Source organism: Phyllostomus discolor, chromosome X (genome assembly GCF_004126475.2).
Source record: "Phyllostomus discolor isolate MPI-MPIP mPhyDis1 chromosome X, mPhyDis1.pri.v3, whole genome shotgun sequence".
NCBI classification, from domain to species: Eukaryota; Metazoa; Chordata; class Mammalia; order Chiroptera; family Phyllostomidae; genus Phyllostomus; species Phyllostomus discolor.
The window spans coordinates 55,345,665-55,366,564 of NC_050198.1; the positions used below are offsets into that span (position 1 = coordinate 55,345,665).

At 45.0% G+C, this 20,900-nt stretch overlaps 1 protein-coding gene across 5 annotated transcripts in view; it reads right to left on the reverse strand.

Moving 5' to 3' along the window:
- Positions 1–298: 298 nt before the first annotated feature.
- The window catches only part of FRMPD3 (FERM and PDZ domain containing 3), a 116,494-nt gene continuing 95,892 nt past the window's right edge, over positions 299–20,900 (reverse strand). For all 5 annotated transcript variants that reach the window (XM_036017125.1, XM_036017126.1, XM_028522987.2 and 2 more), the window contains 3 exons: positions 16,555–16,699; positions 6,731–7,552; positions 299–5,145 (listed from right to left, as the gene is read on the reverse strand). In XM_036017125.1, the coding sequence (XP_035873018.1) occupies positions 2,090–5,145; positions 6,731–7,552; positions 16,555–16,699 (4,023 nt within the window). In that variant the 3' untranslated portion in view covers positions 299–2,089. The remainder of the gene's footprint in view (positions 5,146–6,730; positions 7,553–16,554; positions 16,700–20,900) is intronic.

A 20,900-nucleotide genomic window follows, 5' to 3' on the forward strand; every position in this document is an offset into this window, starting at 1 on the left:
CAGGAGAGCCAGGGGAAAGAGAAAGAAGTAGACAGTATACAACTCCTGTGACCAACAAGAGGCTTCTAAGAGGAGCAGAGGGGAAGTGGAAGGAACAGCATCCTTAGCTGTCATCACCCACAGGATCCCAGGTAGATGGGAGGAGAGAGACGCAGGGAAAACGCTCAGAGTGCTGCTGCCAACCAACAATTCAAGGATACAAGAACACCGACAAAGAGGCACCACCAAGGCTTATTGGGATAGTAAGATGAATAGATTTAATCATTCTTGTTTGAAAAACAAGACATAAATTAGTATATATAATTTATATTTTATGTAGTATATATACTATATACAGACATTAGAAAATGTATCCTCTCCATGAGGCGGAGGGAGAGGTGAAGGATGGTGGTAGAATGATACAAGCAGGGCCTGAGTGGCGAAGGTGCAGGATTAAGAAGTTGGGAGCAGAGGAAGACCACATCAGCACTCACACTTGCAATGGTCAAGAGGGAAACGGTTCCCCACTGGTTGCATCTCTGGCCCATTAAATAACTTGGTCCTGTGGGAGGAGAGACAAGGAAGGGGGAGGCTGGCTTCTATAGAAGGAGGTCCTGTAATCCTTGTTGGGAGGAATCACCACTCAGGGGGGCTTTATTGCACTAGGGGATACCAAGGATGGGTAGGGATTAAGCACAGTGTACATCTTTATAAAACTCATGTAAGAATGGGAAATTTCACATGGGTATCTCATGTAATGATGATGAGAGGCAGACACAGGGTATGAGCATGTGGGAAATGGGGAGGTATGGAGAGGTGAATGAGAAGCAATCTATACAGAACATTGGCTTTCTTTGTTCCCTACAATGGGGCAATTGGTAGGGACTCCGTGTCTTCACTCCCAGGAAGGTCGTAGGGGGGCGGTGACGGCAGCAGTAGATGTGTGTCAAGGGAGATGCTAAACAGTGTGAATTCCCTTCCAGATGACTCTGGGGAGAGGGAGAGGGGGAGAGAGAGGGTGGGGGGTGCAGGACTGCACTTGGTAAGGCGCTCAGCTTCTTTTCTTAGAGAGACAAATCCACAGGGTCAATACACAGCCAAAAGCATATACTCAGGATTAACATATCACACTAGCTTCCAGCAGTTTAAGATATAGTCATCAATACCCCCATCCCCAAACCCCTTGCCCCCTCCCCCCACCCCCCATCCCCAATCTGTAGCTAAGTGGACTCCTAAGGACAGTCTGTCTGGTACAGATATTAAGAGAGGAGCCACATGCCTGCAGCCACAGCCCCTGCACTATGCTGGGCCAGGCAGTTTTTGAGGCCTGTGCTGGGTCTCCCCAGGGCGGACATTTTCACCAGGTACCTTAACTAGAATGAGTAGAATGAGTGGGATGATCCCAGATGCTTGCTCCCTAGTGGACTGAGCTGCCCTGCCCATTAGTGAGGGACAGGACACTTTGAGGATGGCTGGTGTGGAGCTACTAGGCCTAGGGGGCGAGGGCTCCCAAGTCTGCCAGCTGTTGGGCTGGCTGCAAACAGCCCTGTGTGGCTGTTTCCTGCAGGACTACCACCAGGGCATGAGCCCTCTGGGGTGGCTTCTGTGAAGTGAGTGTGAGCCCAGGGTAGATGGGCATACCTAGACAGAGTACCCTTTCCTCTCCACTTGGCACAGTGACCTGCTGCTACTGCCACTGCTCCCTGGAGGGGAATAGATATCAGAACAAGCTCAAGGCCATCTGGCTGGCCTGCTTCAGGCCCTGGCTTCCTCATGCCAAAAATGGAGCAAGAAGTGAGCCTGATGTCAGCTCTCAGCCCTAGAGAAGAGATAAAACACAGCTCTGCAGAGGACGTAGTGATGGGGGGCCTTGGCCCTCACAGTGACACCAAAAGGCCAGGGAAGGAGTAAGAATACCCAGGGCAGCAGCAGGCAGAAGACTTCAGGTATAGCCTTGATGCAGAGAGGTTTTTGCTCCCTGGAGACTGAGAGCTCTTAGCCCCTTATAGGCCCAGCAGACACATACACTCACCACAGAATGCAAGGACCACAAAGCTCAAAGCTTAGCTGGTGCTAAGACTAGGGTAGGGGGGAGGCCTGGGCAGATACCCTACTTAATAAGGGTTTTTAAGGAGTGGGTGAATGTGCTCATAACAGTCGCTGAAGTTGGGGATCCTGGTGGATGCCCCATGGCCACCCCTACAGCTGTTGCTGCCTGCTGCAGCTGTTGTTGTTGTTGTTGCTGCTGCTGCTGCTGCTGCTGCTGCTGCTGCTGCTGCTGCTGCTGCTTAAGATTCCGGGCAGTGGACTCCTCAGCAGCACGCAGCAGAAAGGTGTAGTTCCTCACCACCTCTTCTACCTTGGCTAACAGCTCTTGGCGCTGTGCCTCAGAGCGCACGATGAACACCAGCCGCACAAAAGTCTCAATGAGGCTGCTCAGCACCTGGAAGCTGCCCGTGATAGCTGCCAGCATGTGAGTTGGGCTTTTGTCCACATTGGCCACTCGGCGGCAGGAAGCCCGGAGCTCCTTGAACTTCAGAGCCAGCTCGAGTTTGTACTCAGATATCTGGGAGACATAGGGCTTGGGAGCGCGGGCCTCAGGGCTGGACACACACTGCCGCAGCACTGTCAGCAGCTCATTTGTGTCCAGCCGGGCAGCCAGGAAACCGTCAGGTAGGCCATATGCATGGGCCCGCAGGGCATTGATCTTGGCCAGGCTCCCCTCGAAGGTGGACACCCGAAGGTCAATCTCCTGGGTGTGGGAGGCCTCAGGGTTGCTGCTGCTGCTGCAAGTGGTGGCATCTAGCACCTGGAGGGTCCTGCTCACTACAGGTACCACCTTCTCATCCAGCTTCATGCCAGGTAGGATCTTCATGGGGATGGAGTAGGAGAGCTCATCCTTGCCATCGCTGGCATCATCTGCCATGTCGCATTTGCGGTAGTAGAAGCAGTAACGGATAGAGCAGCACTTGCTGCTTTCACTGTCCTCGTCCAACTCGTTGGGCTTCCGGTATACCTCTTCTGGCAGTGAAAACACAGCCATCTGTCTGGGGCCTTTGGTCTCAGGGGCAACTTGGACATATGAAGGGTCTCCCAGGGTTGGTGACTCCAGACGCTTGCTTTTCAGACCTAAGCCAAGGGGGAGGCCTGCCTCTACCTCCTTGGACTCCCTGGGTAGCATGCCCAGGGGTGGGTGTGGATAGACATCCAAGGTCAGTGAGGCCCTGTCACCCTGGTCCAGCTCACTGATACTGTAGTGGTGCATCAGTTTCCTGTAGTTGGGAGCTCCCAGACACTCGCCTCCCGAGGCACATGTGGTCAGGCACGAAACACCACTTTCAGGATCTGATCGGCACTCTCGGGATTCCAGGCTGGTGGAACGGATGCGCTGGACATTGGTGGGACTGCTGAGGCTCAAGTCTGGGCCTGCTTCTGGCTGCCTCTGGGTAGGCAAGACCTTGTCCTTCTCCCTCCCTTGGAGGCCAGGCAATGGTGTCTGGGGCACCTGTGGCCAACCCCCCCGGCACATGCGCTTGCAATCACAACTGCGTCTCTGTTCACGGGACATGCCAGGCCCCTGCTGCAAGGGGCTGCTGCGTAGCTGGCAGCTGCAGCGGCCTGGTGCTGGGGGTTGCAGATACTCAGTGCCCGGCAGCTCCCCCTGGCCTGGTGGCTTTAGAAGTTCCTCAAGGAACTCCAGCTCATACTGCTTTACCTTTTGCAGCTGGGCCTGCCGCTCATCAGTCTCCTTCTTCTGGCGGGTTGGGAAGGTGGCAGAAAATAAATTGCGTAGCCGAAAAGGACCTCGAGATGATTTGGACTTTGTGGGGCCTTCAGAGGTCATTTGGGCTCCATCCAGGGTTGTTTCAACCTTCCTAGAGGGCATGGTGCTCACCTGACGGCTGGTGACTTGGGGCCTCAGTGGGCTCTGACCTTGAGGGTGGCAGCTGGGGCTCTGGTCTCGAGACTGGCTGATGTGGCTGTGGCTTTGTGGCTGGCAGCTGGGGCTCTGCAGAGCCATGGGGTAGCCAGCTCGGGAAACCAGGCTGGGCTCTTCAAGCTTGCTGCGTTGGGGTGTGCTCTCCAGCTGCCCCTTCTCCCCTTGGCTGGAGCCAGTGCCCTGCTTGTGCAGCAAAGGTTTAGCACTGTCTGGCCCACCCTTGCCTGCCACTTCACCTGTAGCTTGCTTGCTCACTGACTCTCGATTCGCTCTTGAAAGATAGCTTTTGGGAGGAAAACTTTGAATAGGCAGCCTGTCCTCTTGTGGGGAAAGATGCAGGCTGTCAGCCTGGCTGCCTGTCAGTGTTCTGGGGCTGGAAGAGATCTGTGGGCTCAGTTGCTGCTGGGAATTCCATGGCATCTCTGGAGCACTAGGACTCATTTTGAATTTAAGATTCTTATTGGCACTGCTGCTCATCATGCTGACCTCCGGCCTTCCCACACTAGCCTCAGGCCTCCCCATGCTGGCCTCCAGCCTTCTTTCCCCACTGCTGGAGGGATTGCCCAAGGCCCCGCCAGGGGCAGGTAGACTCTTACTGTGAACCACCTGCTGTAGGGCAGCTGAGATGATCGCTGGGGTCACACTGCTGTTTGGGTCCAGGATAAGCTTGGGGCTCAACCTGACCTCCTTTGGCAGGTTCTCCCTTAGCTCAGAGACCTGCTCTTCACTGAAGGATGGCATGGCCGCCCTCAGAGACATCTCTAGGCCTGTCCTAGTGTGCCCAGTCCCTTTGTCCTCAGGAACTGGGGACAGCAGGCTCAGATTCTTCTGCTCACTAAGCTGTGGGGACAGTGCTGGGTGCACTGCCAGGGCGTATGTTCGCTCTTGCTGTGACTGGGCCTCTGACTGGGGCAGCTTCCTCCGAGCACCAGTGGGGCCAGGACTCTGGCCTGTGACAGCTGGCTGGAGGGATGGGTTGGGATCCAGGTGCCCAAGAGTGTAAGGGGCTGTGAGAACAGCCTGGGCTGCACAGCTCTGGATCCGGAAAGGCAGGTCTTTGCGGGCCAGGAGACTGTCTTTGTTGAGGTGCTGCGCCAGGAAGTAGGTGGTGTTCTGATGCTTCATGGCAGACATCATCTCTGACATGTCTGTGAGCTCTGAAGAGTTGGTTTCATGGCCTGAGTCCAGCGATGATTCAGGGGTGATTGTGGCCAGCACAATCAGACCTGGAGGAACAGGGACAGGGCCTGCTGCACTTAACTGAGATAAAGTCCTTTCCCAATCATATGTAGAGAGTTTATGGGGGTCAAGATTAGCCAGCAGTATTGCAAGCTGGGGAAAATTAGTCAGACCTGGGGGAACTGCAGGGCTGGGGGTGGGAGGACTGAGGGGAGGGGTCAAGAAGCAAGCTGGGGAGAGGTTATGAGAGACTAGAATCCAGAAGAGAACAAAAGAGGCACAGAGAAGATCTGGGCAGTTTCATGGCAAATTAACATGCAAAACAACATGCTAATCATCACTATTTTTAGATTTCACAAGTAGGAAATATATTTTTGACATTTTTGTTAATTGTCCTGAAAAGAAAGGGCTGGCAAATAGATGTCTCTCTCTATCTGGCCCTCCTCATCTGGTTAGGCCTTCCTACAGTTCTTGTAGTTGAGGCCAGGCCATTTAGCTGAGCTTTTCTTCCCTCTGGCTACCACATAGGCCTCTAGCCTGGGAGCAGCTAGTGCTTAGAGCTCAAGACTCTGAGCAAAGAGAAATGCCAGCTGTGGGGGCCAAACACATAGGGGCTGCCTGACAGCAAGGATGTCCTAAATACAGAAAAGGTAGGAGTTGGTACTCTCTCTGATCAGGCAGTTTCCTACTGACTCCAACTTCTTCACCCTCTCTGTCAACACTTTCTCCCACCTCATGTGCTTCTTCATATGCCTTACTTCTCCCTATTCCTTTTCTATTGCTATATCACTGACTACTTCTTTTTAAGGTGTATGTTTATGGAGGTATGTATGTATGACTATGGGTACATGTCTGACGTGTGTTTATCTACAAGATGGATATATGTGTATGTAGAACAGAGAATAGCATGCATGTTGTATGGTTTTCCCATCAAATAATAATTAATAATAATAGCTACCACTTATTGAGTCCTTCCTATGTGCTAGTCAGTGCTTAAGTGTTTTGCCTGAATGGCAAACCTCATTTAAACCTCATTTGCATTTAAACCTCAGAACAACTCTATGAGACATGACTATTGTTATCAAACCCATTTAAGATGACAAAGGTGAGACTCAGAGAGGGTAAGTGTTTTGCTAGGGCCACACTGAAAATGAGTGAAGCCAGGACTTGGGTGCATCTAGTTGAGAGCCCATTCTCTAGGCAGAACCTCTATTGTGAGCAATGAAAACTCCTGGCTCCCCTGATCCCAGGTCACTTGGTGGTTACTGGGTTGTTTTATTTTTCTTCCAGTCATGTTCATGCTGGGTGTTCTTTGCCTGTCTTCTATATCTCTCACAATTTTGCTTTGATCCTCCAATCTGGCCTGCCTCTGTAGCTGTCACAGCCCCAGTCCCTGGGGTCTATCTGCAAGACATTTCCAGAGATAGAATGGCAAGAGCTAGAGTTTTACCTGGAGCTGAGCGGTAGACCCCTGCCATAGCACCATTGCTCCCAATACTATCTAAACCACCTCTGGCCCATCTGCTGCCCTGACACAATACAGTGACTTTGATCTCTACTTGGGAAAAAACAATGTCAGCTGCTGGTCCTGCATGGAAGGAGAGGCAAGAGGGAGGAGGAATGGGCTGTTACCTGCAGTCTGTGGGCTTGGGGGGTGTGGTCCATCCTCTGAGGCTGCCAGGGCTTCTAGAGCCTGCAGAGTGGACACAAGGGCATCATCTAACTCCTGGGCATGATCTCTGACGGTCCGGGTCTGCACGCTGTCAATCAGTGTCACCGGAATCTCATCATACAGTAGCCCACGCAGATGGCGTCCTTGTTCTTGGCTCTGGACAGCCCGGCGCTTGGAATCATCCTCATCAGAACTGTTGTCTCGGAAACCAGGAGGTGGGGCAGCAATGGCAGGCAACAGTGAAGTGCTCTCATCTCCCTCCTCTTCCTCCTCCTCACTCCCGGGGGGTGGGAGGGACATCAAGTCTACTATATTGTCACGAGAGGAACTGGGCCTCCCACCTTTGTGAGGACCCAGCTGCTCCTGGAGTTTGGTTTTGCAAGAGTCACAGTAGAAATTCAGGGCTTCAGCCCCAAGGGAATTGTCCAAGGTATAAGACCGGGCCCTGCTGGCACAAGGCTCATGGTCCAGGCTGGCTGCATCAAAGTCATCAGGGACCACACTGTGACCTTGACCAGAGCTTTTGGATGTAGGGTCAGATTTGGTCCGGGGCCTGGGCTCCTCAAAGAAGATTAAATTCTCATTGACATCCATCTGGCTTCCCTGCTCCTTTCTTTGTTCCCGCATGTGGAGGTAGCAAAAGCTGACAAGCTCAGAGTCGGCAGGTGAGGGCGTGCAGCGGCTTGACTTCCTGGGGCTGGTGCCCATGCTGCCCACATAACTACTCTCCTTTTTCCCCAGGTGGCCCCCAGTGACAGGGCGGTGGGCGCTGTGCATGTAATCTAAACCCAGAAAGAGAATCAACAGATGAGCCCTAGTGCTGCAGACTGTGGCTTAGTTCTCTTGTGATCTCTGGACTGTGTCTCTGATGCAAAGTTGGGTGGCAAGTACCAAGACAGTCTTAAATGGCTGCTAGGAATTAGGGGAAGGGGATTCAATTGCCCATGGTGCTACTGACCCTGAAAGTAGAGTGAGTAGAAGAGAATGGCCTGAGCTGCTAATAGCCTCTTCACCTCTGAAATGGGAAGAGGCCTGAGGTGAGGTGGGGTAGGAGTAAACACCTTGGTATCTGGGCACGGGTGGACTCTTACATAGATAGGTCTGCTCTGAGAGTCAGCTGTAAGTATACTTAAATAAGTGGTATTTGTTTTATGTCATTCTTGGAACTGTCCCTGCCCCCACCCTTTTCAGAACCTTTCCAACCCCCCAGTGCTCTGTTACTCTTGTGTTATGTTAGATCTCTTCTAGCAGAAGGAAATAAATCTGACAAATTACTACTGCTTTAGCGGGAAAGTGTAAAATAGGCTATGTACAATGCCTGAGAATTTGCCCTTTAAAGAGGACTGTCAATGGAGGGACCTAAAAGAATAGAGCTCTATTAGTAGAATTCTGGGCATTTGAATGTGTAAAGCATGTAAGAGGCATGCTGGGATGTGCATATATGGGGAGAGAGGGCAGGAGGAATACTGTTATAATTCCTCAAAACTCATTATTGCTCTGTATTCATGTAGGGCCACCTTATCTGCTACACATACCTGCAGTAAAATGTTCTTGTCAACAGCTTTTGATGATGGTTTGTCTGTACCTCTGAGGATTTTCTGTATCAAATGCTTCATCTCTGAATGGTGTCCCTCTCTTACTCTGTTTTGAGGGCCCTTCCCCATGTTATCTGTGAGAATATACTCAGACAATGCCAAATCACTTTAGTATCTGACAGGTGGCAAATAAGCACTGATTTAAGATAAGGTCATCAGATATAATCCCATTTAATCCTTACAACAATCCAGTGAGGTAAGTGCTGTTATTAGCCCTGTTTTACAGAGGAAACTGATCCAGTTGATTATGTGATTTACCCAAGGTCAAATGAGTGATAAATGAGTCTGGATTTGAACCCAGGTCTGAAGCAACACAAAGCCCATGTTTTTAACTACTACCCTATAATTCATCATGGTGGTCGAGGTGTTGGAAAACAAAACTTCAAAATACCTTTCAAATTCAAGTTTGCCAGGGTCAAGGTGTCAGTGTTGCTTGTCACTAGAGCTTGCAGCCACCACAAAAGCATAATGCTGGCACTTAAAAATAGAGCACAATCCAACAGCAATAGTTGGAGACTTTGATACCCCACTTTCAATAATGGATAGAACAACTAGGCAGAAGATGAATAAGGAAATAGAGAACTTGAACAACACTATCAACCAAAAAAATCTATACAACATAACACCTAACAGCAGCAGAGTATACCTTCTTCTCAACTGCACCCAGAATCTTCTCCAAGATAGACCACATGATAGATCTTTAATGTTAGGTCATAAAATAAGCCTCAATATATTTAGAAAGGAATGAAATCATACCAAGTATGTTTTTTGAGCACAACAGAATTAAATTAGAAAGGAATAACAAGAAAATTTGGGACATTCGCATTCATATGGAAATTAAACATTGCTAATTAACCAATGGGTCAAGGAAGAAATCACAAGGGAAGTGGGAAAATATATCGAGATGAAGGAAAATGAAGATACAGCATACCAAAACTTATGGGATCTTGCTAAATTAGTGCTTACAGATAAATTTATAACTGTAAATGCCTACATTAAAAAAGAGAAAGATTTCACATCAAAAACCTAGACTCTACTTTAAGAGACTTGAAAAAGGAGAGCAAACTAAATCCAAAGCAAAAAGAAGGAAATAAATAGTAATGTATAAAGTATAAGAGAAATCAATGAGTCTAAAAGTTGGTATAGATGAGTGGATGAAAAAACTGTGGTACATTTACACAATGGAATACTATCCAGCAGAAAGAAAGAAGGAACTCCTACCTTTTGCAACTGCATGGATGGAACTGGAGAATATTATGCTAAGTGAAATAAGCCATTCAGTGAAAGACAAATACCACATGGTTCCACTTATAAGAGGACTCTAATGAACAAAATAAACTAACAAGCAAAATAGAACCAGAGAAATGGAAACTTGGATCAGACTGACAGTGGCCAGAGGGAAAGGGTGATGGAGATAATGATGGAAAGAAGGGGAATAGTCAAAGAACATGTATGAATGGCCCATGGACATGGACAACAGTGTGAGAATTGACTGTGGGAGTGGGGGATGGGATGAAGAGAGGGCAGAGGGGGAAAAATTGGGACAACTGTAATAGAATAATAAATAAATAAATAAATAAATAAATAAATAAATAAATGTTGGTGTTTTGAAGAGATCAATGAAATTGACACACATTTAGCTATACAGACCAAGCCAAAAAAAAAAAGAGAGAGAGAGAGAGAACATTCAAATTAGTAAAATCAGAAATGAGAAGAGGGCCATTGCTACTGATTCTACAGATACAGAATTAATTATAAGGAAAGATAATGAATAAGTTTATGCCAAAAATTAGATAACCTATATGAAATGAACAAATTTCTAGCCATATACAGACTATCAAAACTGACTTAAGAAGATAGAAAATCTGAACAGGCCAATGACAGAAAAAGATATTGAATTAGTAATTAACCCCTGCCCCCCACTGCAAAAAAAAAAAATAAAGGTCAGATCCAGGTGGCTTCACTGGTAAGTTTTTCCAAATGCTCAAAGAAGCATTTATACTAAACCCTTCCAAAAAATAGAAGAGGAAGGAACACTTCTCAACTCATTCTATGAGGCCAATATTACCCAGATACTAAAACCAGACAAAAACATCACAAGAAAACTACAAAGCTATATTTATTATAAATATAGATGCGAAGGTCCTCAACAAAATGCTAGACATCTGAATCCAACAACATATAAAAACAATTATACACCATAACTAAATGTGATTTGTTGCAGGAATGCAAAATTGGTTTAGCATCCACAAATCAATTAAGATAACACACCATGTTAATAAACCAGAGGGTAAAACCAAAAGATCATCTCAATGGACACAGAAAAATGATTAGACAAAACTGACCACTATCTCATGACAAAACTCAACAAGCTAGAAATAAAAGTAAACTTCCTTAATATGGTAAAAGGTTATGTATGAAAAACCCATAGCTAACATCAATCATACTTGTTGGTGAAAGACTGAAAGCTTTCCTTCCAAGATCAGGAAAAAGTCCAGAATTTGTGTTTACACCACTTCTATTCAACATTGTACTAAAAGCCAGGAGTATTAGAGAGTAAAATGAAATATAAGACATCCAGATTGGAAAGGAAGAAAGAAAAGTATCTCTATTTCCAGATGGCACAATCTTGTACATAAAAAAACTGAATCAATTCATAAATAATAAAGTGTTAGAAATAAACAAGCTCAGCAAGGTTGCAGGATAAAAGCTTAATATACAAAAATCAATTGTATTTTTATACACTAACAATGAACAATCTGTTAATGAAATTAGTAAGCAATTCTATTTATAATAGTACCAAAAAGAAAAAAAAAATATTTAGCCATACATTAAAAATTTGTGAAAGTCAAAAAGATCTAAATAAATGGAAAGACATTCTATGTTCATGAACTGGAAAACTTAATACTGTTAAGATGGCAATACTTCCCAAATTGATCTCCAGATTCAACACAGTCCCTATCAGAATTCCAGCTGACTTTGTAGAAATCGATAAGCTAATTTAAAAATTCATATGGAATCACAAGGGAAGCAGAATAACCAAAATAAACTAAAAAAGAGAACAAGTTAGAAGGATTCACATTTCTCTATTTCAAAGCTTACTACAAAGCAATAGTAATCAAGACAGTGTGGTACCTGCGTAAGGGTAGACATTCAAATAAGTGGAATAAAATTGAAAGTCCAGAAAGAAATCTGTAGGTTATGTTCAAATAGCTTAATTTAAAAATTGGCAAAGGGTTAGAATAGATATGTCTCCAAAAAAGATACACAAATGACAAATAAGCACATGAAAACATTCTCAACATCATCAGCCAGGATGCAAATAAAAATCACAACAAGATACACTTCACACTCATTACAATAGATGTAATAAAAAAGACAGTGCAATATTAAGGGTTGGTGAGGTTATGGTAAAATTGTACCCTTCAACATTGCTGAAGGGACTGTAAAATGGTGCAGTCATTTTGGAAAACAGTTTGGCAGTTTCTTGAAGTTAAACACAGAATTACAATCTGACTAGCAATATCAATCCACTTCTAGGTATATACCAATGAGAAATGAAAACATATGTCCCTACATAGACTTGTACATGAATGTTTATTACATTATTATTCAGAATAGCCAAAAGGTAGAAACAACCCAAGTGTTTATCAGCTGGTGAATGGATAAACACAATGTGGTCTATCCATACAATATAATATTATTTGGCCATAAAAAGAACTGAAAGACTGATATATGCTACAACACGGATGACCCTTGAAAATATTATGCTTAAGTGAAAAAAGCAAGCCACAAAAAGAATATATTGTACGATTCCATTATTTACAATGTCCAGAAAAGGCAAAGCTATAGAGACAGAAAGCTGATAAGTGGTTGCTTAGAGCTGGGTGTGATTAGGAGGGGAATAGGGAATGAGTATTAATGGGTACAGAGTTTGTTTTAGGAGGGGCAAAAATATCCTAAAATTAAATTGTGGCAATGATTGTACAACCCTGTGAATATATTAAATGCACTTAAAAATATCGAGTTGTGAACTTTTTAAATGGGTGTTTTATGGCTTGGAAATTATACTTAAATAAACCTGTTTGATAAAAAGAAGTAAGAACTGGACACATGATCAACTTCCAATCATTGTAAAAAAGAACAAAAGTATATTCTGCACTAGAAAGGACTTTATCCCACATGATCCTGTCAATCTCTCATAAGGTAGATTCTATTATTATCCTTAGTATATAGATGAGGAAACTGAGACTCAGCTTATGGAACTTGCTCATGATCACACAGCTAAGCAGGGCAGGGACAGCAGAACAGGGACTCAAACCCAAGTCTCTTTGACTTTGGATCCCGAGCCCTTGCTGTTTTCAATAGACTATGTTGCCCCTTTAAATATAGTCAATGTAACTACATTGAGTGGGTTCACTTTAGGCCTTAGTGGCTGTATCTAGGGAACTCTGGATTAGCTGGGGGAATAGTATGTAATGACCCTCTGACTTAAAGAAGTGCTCCAGGGGAGCATTGAGTCAGGAACTCAAACTGTCAGTTCTGGAGGTCTCTATCCTCGGGTATTGTTAACAGGTCCTGGCAATGAACCAGGTGCTAATTAACTATGAGACAGCTTAACAATCTCAATTGGCTGCTATCAGAGGTGGCTCCCAGGGGTATGTCCAGCAAAGAGGTGGTGTCTCCTCTAAGACAAGGGCTGGAGGTCTAAGCGTGGCTTCTCTCCCTGCAAAATGGAATCATTTCTCAACGCCAGGCTGTCAAGGCCAGGGGATGCACAGCCCACCACTTGGTGCTGTCATTTCCAGATCTTAGGAGTAGCAAGGGGCTGTGCAGAGGAGAAAATGTCGCTGAAGAAGCCTAAATCTCCCCCAGACACATGGTTAGAAATGCCAGTAAAGCCAGGTGTGTTTGGCTGATGTCTGGAACAGTATGTCTCCCAGATTGCAAAGCTGCTGTAAATTGCTCATCAGTATCTCCCAAGGGCATGCCCTAGTCTATCCCTCTGCACTCTTTCACTCAGAAGACTGACTTTTAAAAAGGCTTCCAAACAGCAAGACGGTGATCCAACTGGAGCTATTAAAAAACTACTATATATATACATGCATATATACAGTCAACACAACATTGATACAACCTACTTTCTATTAATTGGTCTTCCTGTATTCTATAGTCTGATGATCATTATTGATCACAAGAACAAATGACCAAGAGGTCTTGCATGAACCTCATGTCTTTTTGAATCATCAAAAAAATAAAAGAGTCTGTTATGTTTACTATTGCCTTAGCACTCTGTGCATGTTAATGAGTTTTAACTACATGAAAATCAGTAAGCCAGCCATTAACCAGAATGTTTGATTCACCAGACCAAACTGTTTTCTAACCATGGGAGAAAACTTAGAATAAAATCCTCTCACTGCTACCTCAGTTGGGGGCCCCAATGCTTTATTTTCCTAGATTCCCCCAGGAGAGAGATGGCAGTGGCTTCTGTATTTCCTGTCATCCCAGTATAGGTGGAGAGTTAGCAGTTGTCTGAGACTTTCTCTAATTTGTGTCCTCAAGACTAGGTGCTGTTCTGTTATGTTAGTTGAATTCCCTCTATATAAGTGCAAAGGAACTTTATATTGGCATTACCCCTTCAGTTGTCTGTCGGTACTCTCCCACTAGATTGTAAACTCTGTGGCCATATCTGTCATTCACAGCTCTATCTGCAGTGCCTGGAACATAATGAATACTGGAGAAACAATTGTTGAGTGAATAGGTGAAATACGTACTTCAGTAAAACTATTGATAAAGCCCAACAGGTAATCTCTTCCCTTCCACATCCCCATTTTCTTTTTTTCTGTCTCTCAGAGGAGGTGATGCTTTGTCTTTTTCGGTTGGTGATTTAACAAGATCCTTTAAGCCCAGTCAGCTGAGCATGGAGTTGGGTTAGCTGGCAGTCAGCAGCTACTATAGTACAAGAATATAGACCTGGTTAGAGAGACCAGGCTCTGAGTGGGCTAAAGCTCTATTCTCTGAGGAAAAAAGACCAGATGAAGTTGGCAGGACGACTGTTCCCTATAGGCCTTTGCTGAGCCAAAGCCAGCACTGGGGCTTCTCTTCTGGGATGAAAGTGGGGGCTGATGGAGGAAGCCATTCTCAGCATTGTACCAGGAACTGATGACCCCTCACTGTAACCTGGTTGGAGGTCTCCTCAATAGTGCTGCTTGCTGTTGCCCTTTCCTGTCATTGGGGCCCTGGGATAAATTGTGCACACCAGCCCCTGACAGGCAGAGCCATGAGACTCACCCTGTCCCACCTGCCTAGAACCGTGGGTGGCTGCTATCAACCCAGCAACTAATAATCCAAAATACCAAGTACTGGGCCCAAGCATTGGCCCAAGCCCCTAAGGTGGTCAAACACTACAAGCAGTGGGGACACCATGGTGGTCCATCTCATTCCTGCATGGACAGAAACACCCTGTGCTTGATACAGCCTGTGCCCCCATCACTCTGCAGGCCCAAAGATGGGGGTTTCCAGGAATTAGGGAGGGGCTCTAAAGCCATGTGTAGCTTTTATATAAACCTTCTTTCTAGGCTGCAAGATAATCCAATGAAATTGATTTGCCTTTGAAAAAGCAATATGATGCAACATGGAATATGTTCAGTGAGATTAAAGGCACACAAGAAGCCTGTGTCCCTCATGTGGTGCCACTATTGCCACAGCAAGGGGAATACTTAATGAAAACACTGGCTAGGGTGCTGAGGGGATGACTGAAACTCTTTGGAAGGCAGGGTGGGACTACAGAACCACCCAAGGAACCTCTTAAAATGAACCCCAAAACAACCCTCACTTCTACATCTGTCCTCACTTGAGCTGCAGGCTCGTCCTTCTGCCTTCCCTTTTCCCTTTCTCCCTCTCTATCCTGCTTAGTAAGAGGTATAATTTACTCAGGTGTGATGACAGAGAGGAAGACCACAGGTGACACTAACAATGCTATGTTGTCTTTGTAATCAGTTGGCTATCATAGGTTTGGAGCAATTTGCCTGGAGACCTGTGGCAACTTGGACCCCTGGGTTCTTTCTACTCCAAGTTAGTTCTTTTGCTTCTCTATGTGGCCCCCTTCATATGCCTTATGGACACCTATCCTTTCCCAACTCTGCATTTGGTGGATTACCTTCTAATTCTGGTGGACAATGTTATGAAATGTAAACACGAGCTTGTTGTGATGTTTGTGATGAAGAAAATGAGGTGAGAGGGTGTGTGTAGGTACACAGACCACTGGGTGCTGGGTCATCCATAAGCTGTGAGTTTCTAACTCACAAACTCCTCAGTCTAGATCAGATGTGACCATGCTGCAAGGCAAGACAGACTTGAAGAGAAAAGAAACAGCTAAGCAGCAAGGCAAGTGGAGGAAGAGTCTTCAACATGTAAGGAGGGTAACTATTTGGTGATAAGTCTCAGCTTCCAATTGTGATGTTTGGGTGATGGGGTGGGGGGAACATTCAATGCATGTATGTAAGCCTTAGGTCTAACAAGTGGAATACTTGTTCTTTGGGTCTCCTCCTTCTCCTTCCATTTTGGTTAGGGGAAGCAGTATCTGGATTGTGCTGATTTTCCCCAAGGCCTCTGACTGTGCCATCATCAGGACAGTTCTGAGGAGTGGCTTCACTCAGCTATCTGGGGGCTGCACTTGACTTTGTTCTTAGTGATCCTCCTCTCCTATCTCTAAACCACCTGATAGACTAGACTCTGGTCCTGCAGTCTTTTCCAGTCTTCTGTGGCCTCTTCCAGCAGGCAGCTGTCAAACCACCCCCCCACAACATGACAAACAAAATAAAGGTTTTATCTTCATTTTCAGCTTCCACTTCAGGCATCTCTCCAAGGTCAATGTACCTCTAAAGCTTTACCTTAGACTCAACGAGATTCCTTAATTGGTTCTATTTATTGCTTATTTGCCATTTTTATTTTACATTGACTTTATTGCAATGTATTGGCACAGGCATCCTTTTTGGGACAAGCCCATCTGAAGGCCGGTTGTCTTGTCCCCTGGCTTGTGCCAAGTAGGATGCAGTAGTACAGTGTCAGCTCCTGGTAAATCAGGAACTGGTAGAATGGGGTGAGTGCTAAGTCAGTGGAGCTCCTCCCTTCATGTCCCTAGGGTCCAAAGGGCCTCTGCCACACTGAAAATTGAGGCTGAGCCCTACCTGCCTTGATCATTGGAGGTGGAAGAGGCTGGCTGGTGGGCCTGGAGAAGACCATCTTCCTGGAATCCATCAGGAGACGGCAGTACCCTGCAATCAGGCAGGCAAAATTGGTGGCTTCAGGCCACTCCATCAACAGCACCAGAGGCTGGGGAAAGACGAGAAGAAACATGAGGACATGGGAAGGAGGAAAGCAGGTTCAATTCTTGGAGAATGATAGTAAAGAAAAGATAATTTGCATAGTTATAGAAACCATAGTTTCTGAACCAAAAATTGAGGCACTTAGCCTGACAAATGGTTTCTTTTGATTTGAGAATCAAATTATAGTAAACTCTTACCCCAATACCAAAACTAAATTAACCTTAATTACACATTTAATTAATGAACCACTTTGACTGATAAAGACTAAAAATAAAAAACGTGATGTGATTGTCATGTGGCTTTTATTTGGGTTTTCAGGGCTCAGAAGGTGTGCAGGCCAGCTGGAAAAGCTGGATGAACCTAGAAGTTGAGGTGAGACTGAAGAACATCCTTGATGGGAACTTCCTTGAGTGTGCAAGCTATCTCTTGATCATCTCTATAAATGCCCATGATACCCAGAACAGCTCTGGACATGGACACTCCATGCAATCAAGTCCTCACTGTGCCTTGCAGGCCAAAGTCTTTCTGATCTTCAGGCCTGTTTAGACCTTCATGTACTCCACTTTTCCTTCTGTTTCCCAAAGTGTTCTTAAGATGTTAATTGGTGCTCCCTAAAAGAGCTCCTTGGTCAAATGCATGTGTGAAACACTGGGTAAAACAAAGCTTTACAGATCATTGTACTTATGGGAGTTCTCAGATCCTTTACTATATTAATGTGCACTGCCAAACTTCAGGAGGGGGCCCTCAGTATTCCAACTTTTCTGAATTATTTGACAAAAAATCTATTGTAATAGAACATCTCATGGGACTATCAGGGTTGTTGTTGTTGTTTTTAACCCACTTTGGGCAATACTAGCATACTCTGCTGACTTCTGTTCCTAACCTTAAATAGGTTAAATTAATCCTGGGACTAGCTAGTTGACTGTTTCAAAGACCCAGCAATGACACACCAAGTAAATAAATACATACATACATAAATAAAATAATGAAAAAAATCAGCACTTTTTCAATTAACCTTCCTAATATCTGCATTGTAATTTTAAAAGTGTGGCTTGAAAACAGATACTATTTTCAGATGGATAGTAGCCATAAGAGCATTGTACTTGGGATAGGGCAGTGGCCTCCAGATTAAGACTACTGAAAACTGGACTTGCTAAAGAGGCAACAAAGGGCTATGGGTTACCTGACTTTTGAGGGTTCCCAGACCAGGCATTAAGAGTTGAAAGAATTAAGAGTAGGGAATCAGTCCCTTTCCTGACCAGAAAGAAGGCCACTACTTCACCAGTCTAGGCAAAAGATGATTAGGGCCTCCACTAGGATAGTGGCAATATAAATGGGCATCATAGAGATCCAATGAAACTTGGTCACCAAGTAGACTAGCCTTTTCGGCTGGACTTTGGGAACCATTCTGAATCCACACCAGCTCAGCTTTTAGATAAAGTTGCACCAGTTTCCTTTGCTATCTCCTAGAATTCTAGCACACAGCTCAAGTTAAATATTTTGTAGTTCAAATAGACCAGAGGTTGGCAACCTTTTCCTATAAAGGGATAGATAGTAAATATTTTAGGCCTTGTGAGCCATACAAGGCTCTGTTGCAACAACTCTGCTATTGTAGTGTGAAACAGCCATAAATAATCCATAAGCTAAATAAATGGATGTGATGGCATTCTAAGAAAACTTTATTTACAGATATAGGTGGTGGGGCAGGTTTGGTTAATGGGCCACAGTTGGCCACCTGACCTATGAGTGAAGCTTCTTTTCAGCTAAATACAATAGTTTGTATTAATTCACACTTCTCTGCTTTTTTCATTTGCCAACAGTAATCACCTTCTCCTTTGGAAATTCTCTTCCTGGCTTCTGTTTCTGTTAGGTGATACTGTGTTCTGGTTCTGTAATCTCTATTCCCATCCCTCTGTATTTGGCCATCTCTATTTGTACAACCTCTCCACCCAATCCATGTCCCAGGCTCAGTCCTCAACCCTTAGTTCTTCATCATTACGGCATAAACTTTCATCTCTGTGCTGGGGATTTCAAAATCACTATCTCCAGACTTTTTCCATCTGGAACACTTTTCCTATCTCAGAACTTATAAAGTTGTCTATATCATACAATCTTGTGCTTGAAAGAATCCTGTCTTGAGTTGTTTAATAGTTATTGTATATCCAATTACACTGCAAGTCAGAGTAAGGTATTCGAATTCTACCCCTTAGGCAGTGAGTTAGCAATACTCCTGTGGAGCTTACACAATACCATCAGCAAGAAAAGCAATGGTTCCTTTCTACAGTAAGGAAGGGGTCAGGATGAGATGTTACCTTTGGGTCATTATTAGCAAGGGACAGAGGGGATATTTGTACCTCCAGTTAATAAATGTTTCTCACTCACAACAATGGGTCAACTTTGTGTACAACAAAGTAGAGACAGAAGGAGAATAGAATGGCAGGGGAGGGCGGGGAGAGTTACCCTTTTCTGTCTCACCCCGTCACCAGTGGCGAAAGGGTTATGAACAGCTGCTACCACCATTACTATAAATACCCAAGACTCACTAGTCTTGCCCCTGGAGCTGTCACAGACATCATAGCTCTCTCTTCTGCCACTGCTTTATTTCAGGCCTTCATCATCATCCTTCAAGACCAAAATTTGTCGAGGTATGTGTAAATGGGTGACAAGTGTACAGAGATCCTGAACCCCTCAGGCTCTGAGTCCTGTTGCCTCTGGCCACAGGCTGCCTCATATGTTTATTCCAGTGTGCCATACCAATCTGGACTTTTTTGTGATACAGAAAAGGTGGGATATACCTCAGGATCTCCATAGCCTTCTGAGTGAACTCCCTGCCTCCGGTGTCTACCCACTTCACTCCATTTCACTTCCATATTGCTGCCTAAGTCATGTTCTAAAATATGAGTCTCCCTGTCACTTGAAACCTTAAATAGCTCATCACCTAAAGCCCACTGCCTTTCACTGTCACACAAATCCCTTCAGGACCTGAACCCATCCTATATCTCCCACTAATTCTGTCTGTGCTCTCCTATCACAGCCCCTCATCTTATGCTTCAGCAATGACACATAATTTACAGTTTGCCAGAGATGTCATGTTATTACACCCCTTCATACCTTAACCTATGCTGGTCCCTCTGGCTGAAATGCTCCTGCATCCCACTCAGTCTACCCAGCAAGCTGCTACCCAGTGGTTAAATGGCTCACAGACAACATGACCCACTGAAAAGATGCAGCTACTCATCTGAGAACAGGGCCAAAATAGTTCCTGACCTCATGGCACTTATAATCTAGCAGAAACTAAGACATAAACCAAATAATCACAGAAATGAATATGATTGCAAGGTATGATAAGCACTATGAAGGAAAAGTATAGAGAGTGCTCAGAACACGTAATGTCCTGCATCAGGGTGTGGGTAGGCAGATGGGTGCAAATGTGTGCATGTGTGAATAATTTGGCTGCAGAAGCTAGAAAGAGCTTCTTTGAGGAAATGCCATTGGTTGAAAAATAAGAGACCACTTGACCAAAGTACAGGCTGACTGGCTGGCTGACTGATAGACAAACTAATAGACTAGCTGGTTTCAGGGTTGTCTGACCTACTGATGCCCTGGCTGACAAGAGGGCTGCAAGACAAGAAGAATACTTAAAAGCCTAACAGTCTGACATCCTGACCAGTTAAACTGCCTGGTTGGCTGGTCAGCTGGCTGATGGACAGTTTGAAGCCTAAGTGACTAACTGGCTGACTGACTTAACTGTCTGGCTTCACTTCAGTTTCCCCTCTTATTTCTTAAACCAAATATAGCCTGATGTCAGTAATAAAGCAGCATGAAAGCAAAATCCTGTGCACAGAGAGAGCCAATCACATCCCCAGCTGGCTCAGAATGGCTCAGCATAGCACAGCACATCAGGAATCTTTCCTCTCCATCCCCACATAACCAAGTGGGCTCCAGCACAAGCCAAATGATAGCTTGTAAAAGAAACACATATGCTTTTTTTTTTTTTTTTTTGCCAGCAGGGGTAAAAATGAAATCAAAGGCAGGCAATCAAAGAGGTTGGATAGGTTTTCTTAGAAACCTTCAAAAACAACATTTTCTTTTAAATAGGATTTTAGTGATCATGATATCTAATGAAATGTTTGTCCCTATAGAAAGCACTAGAGTAATAAAGTTCAACCATGAGAATAGGAGACACACTGGGCCACAAGAGATCCCTT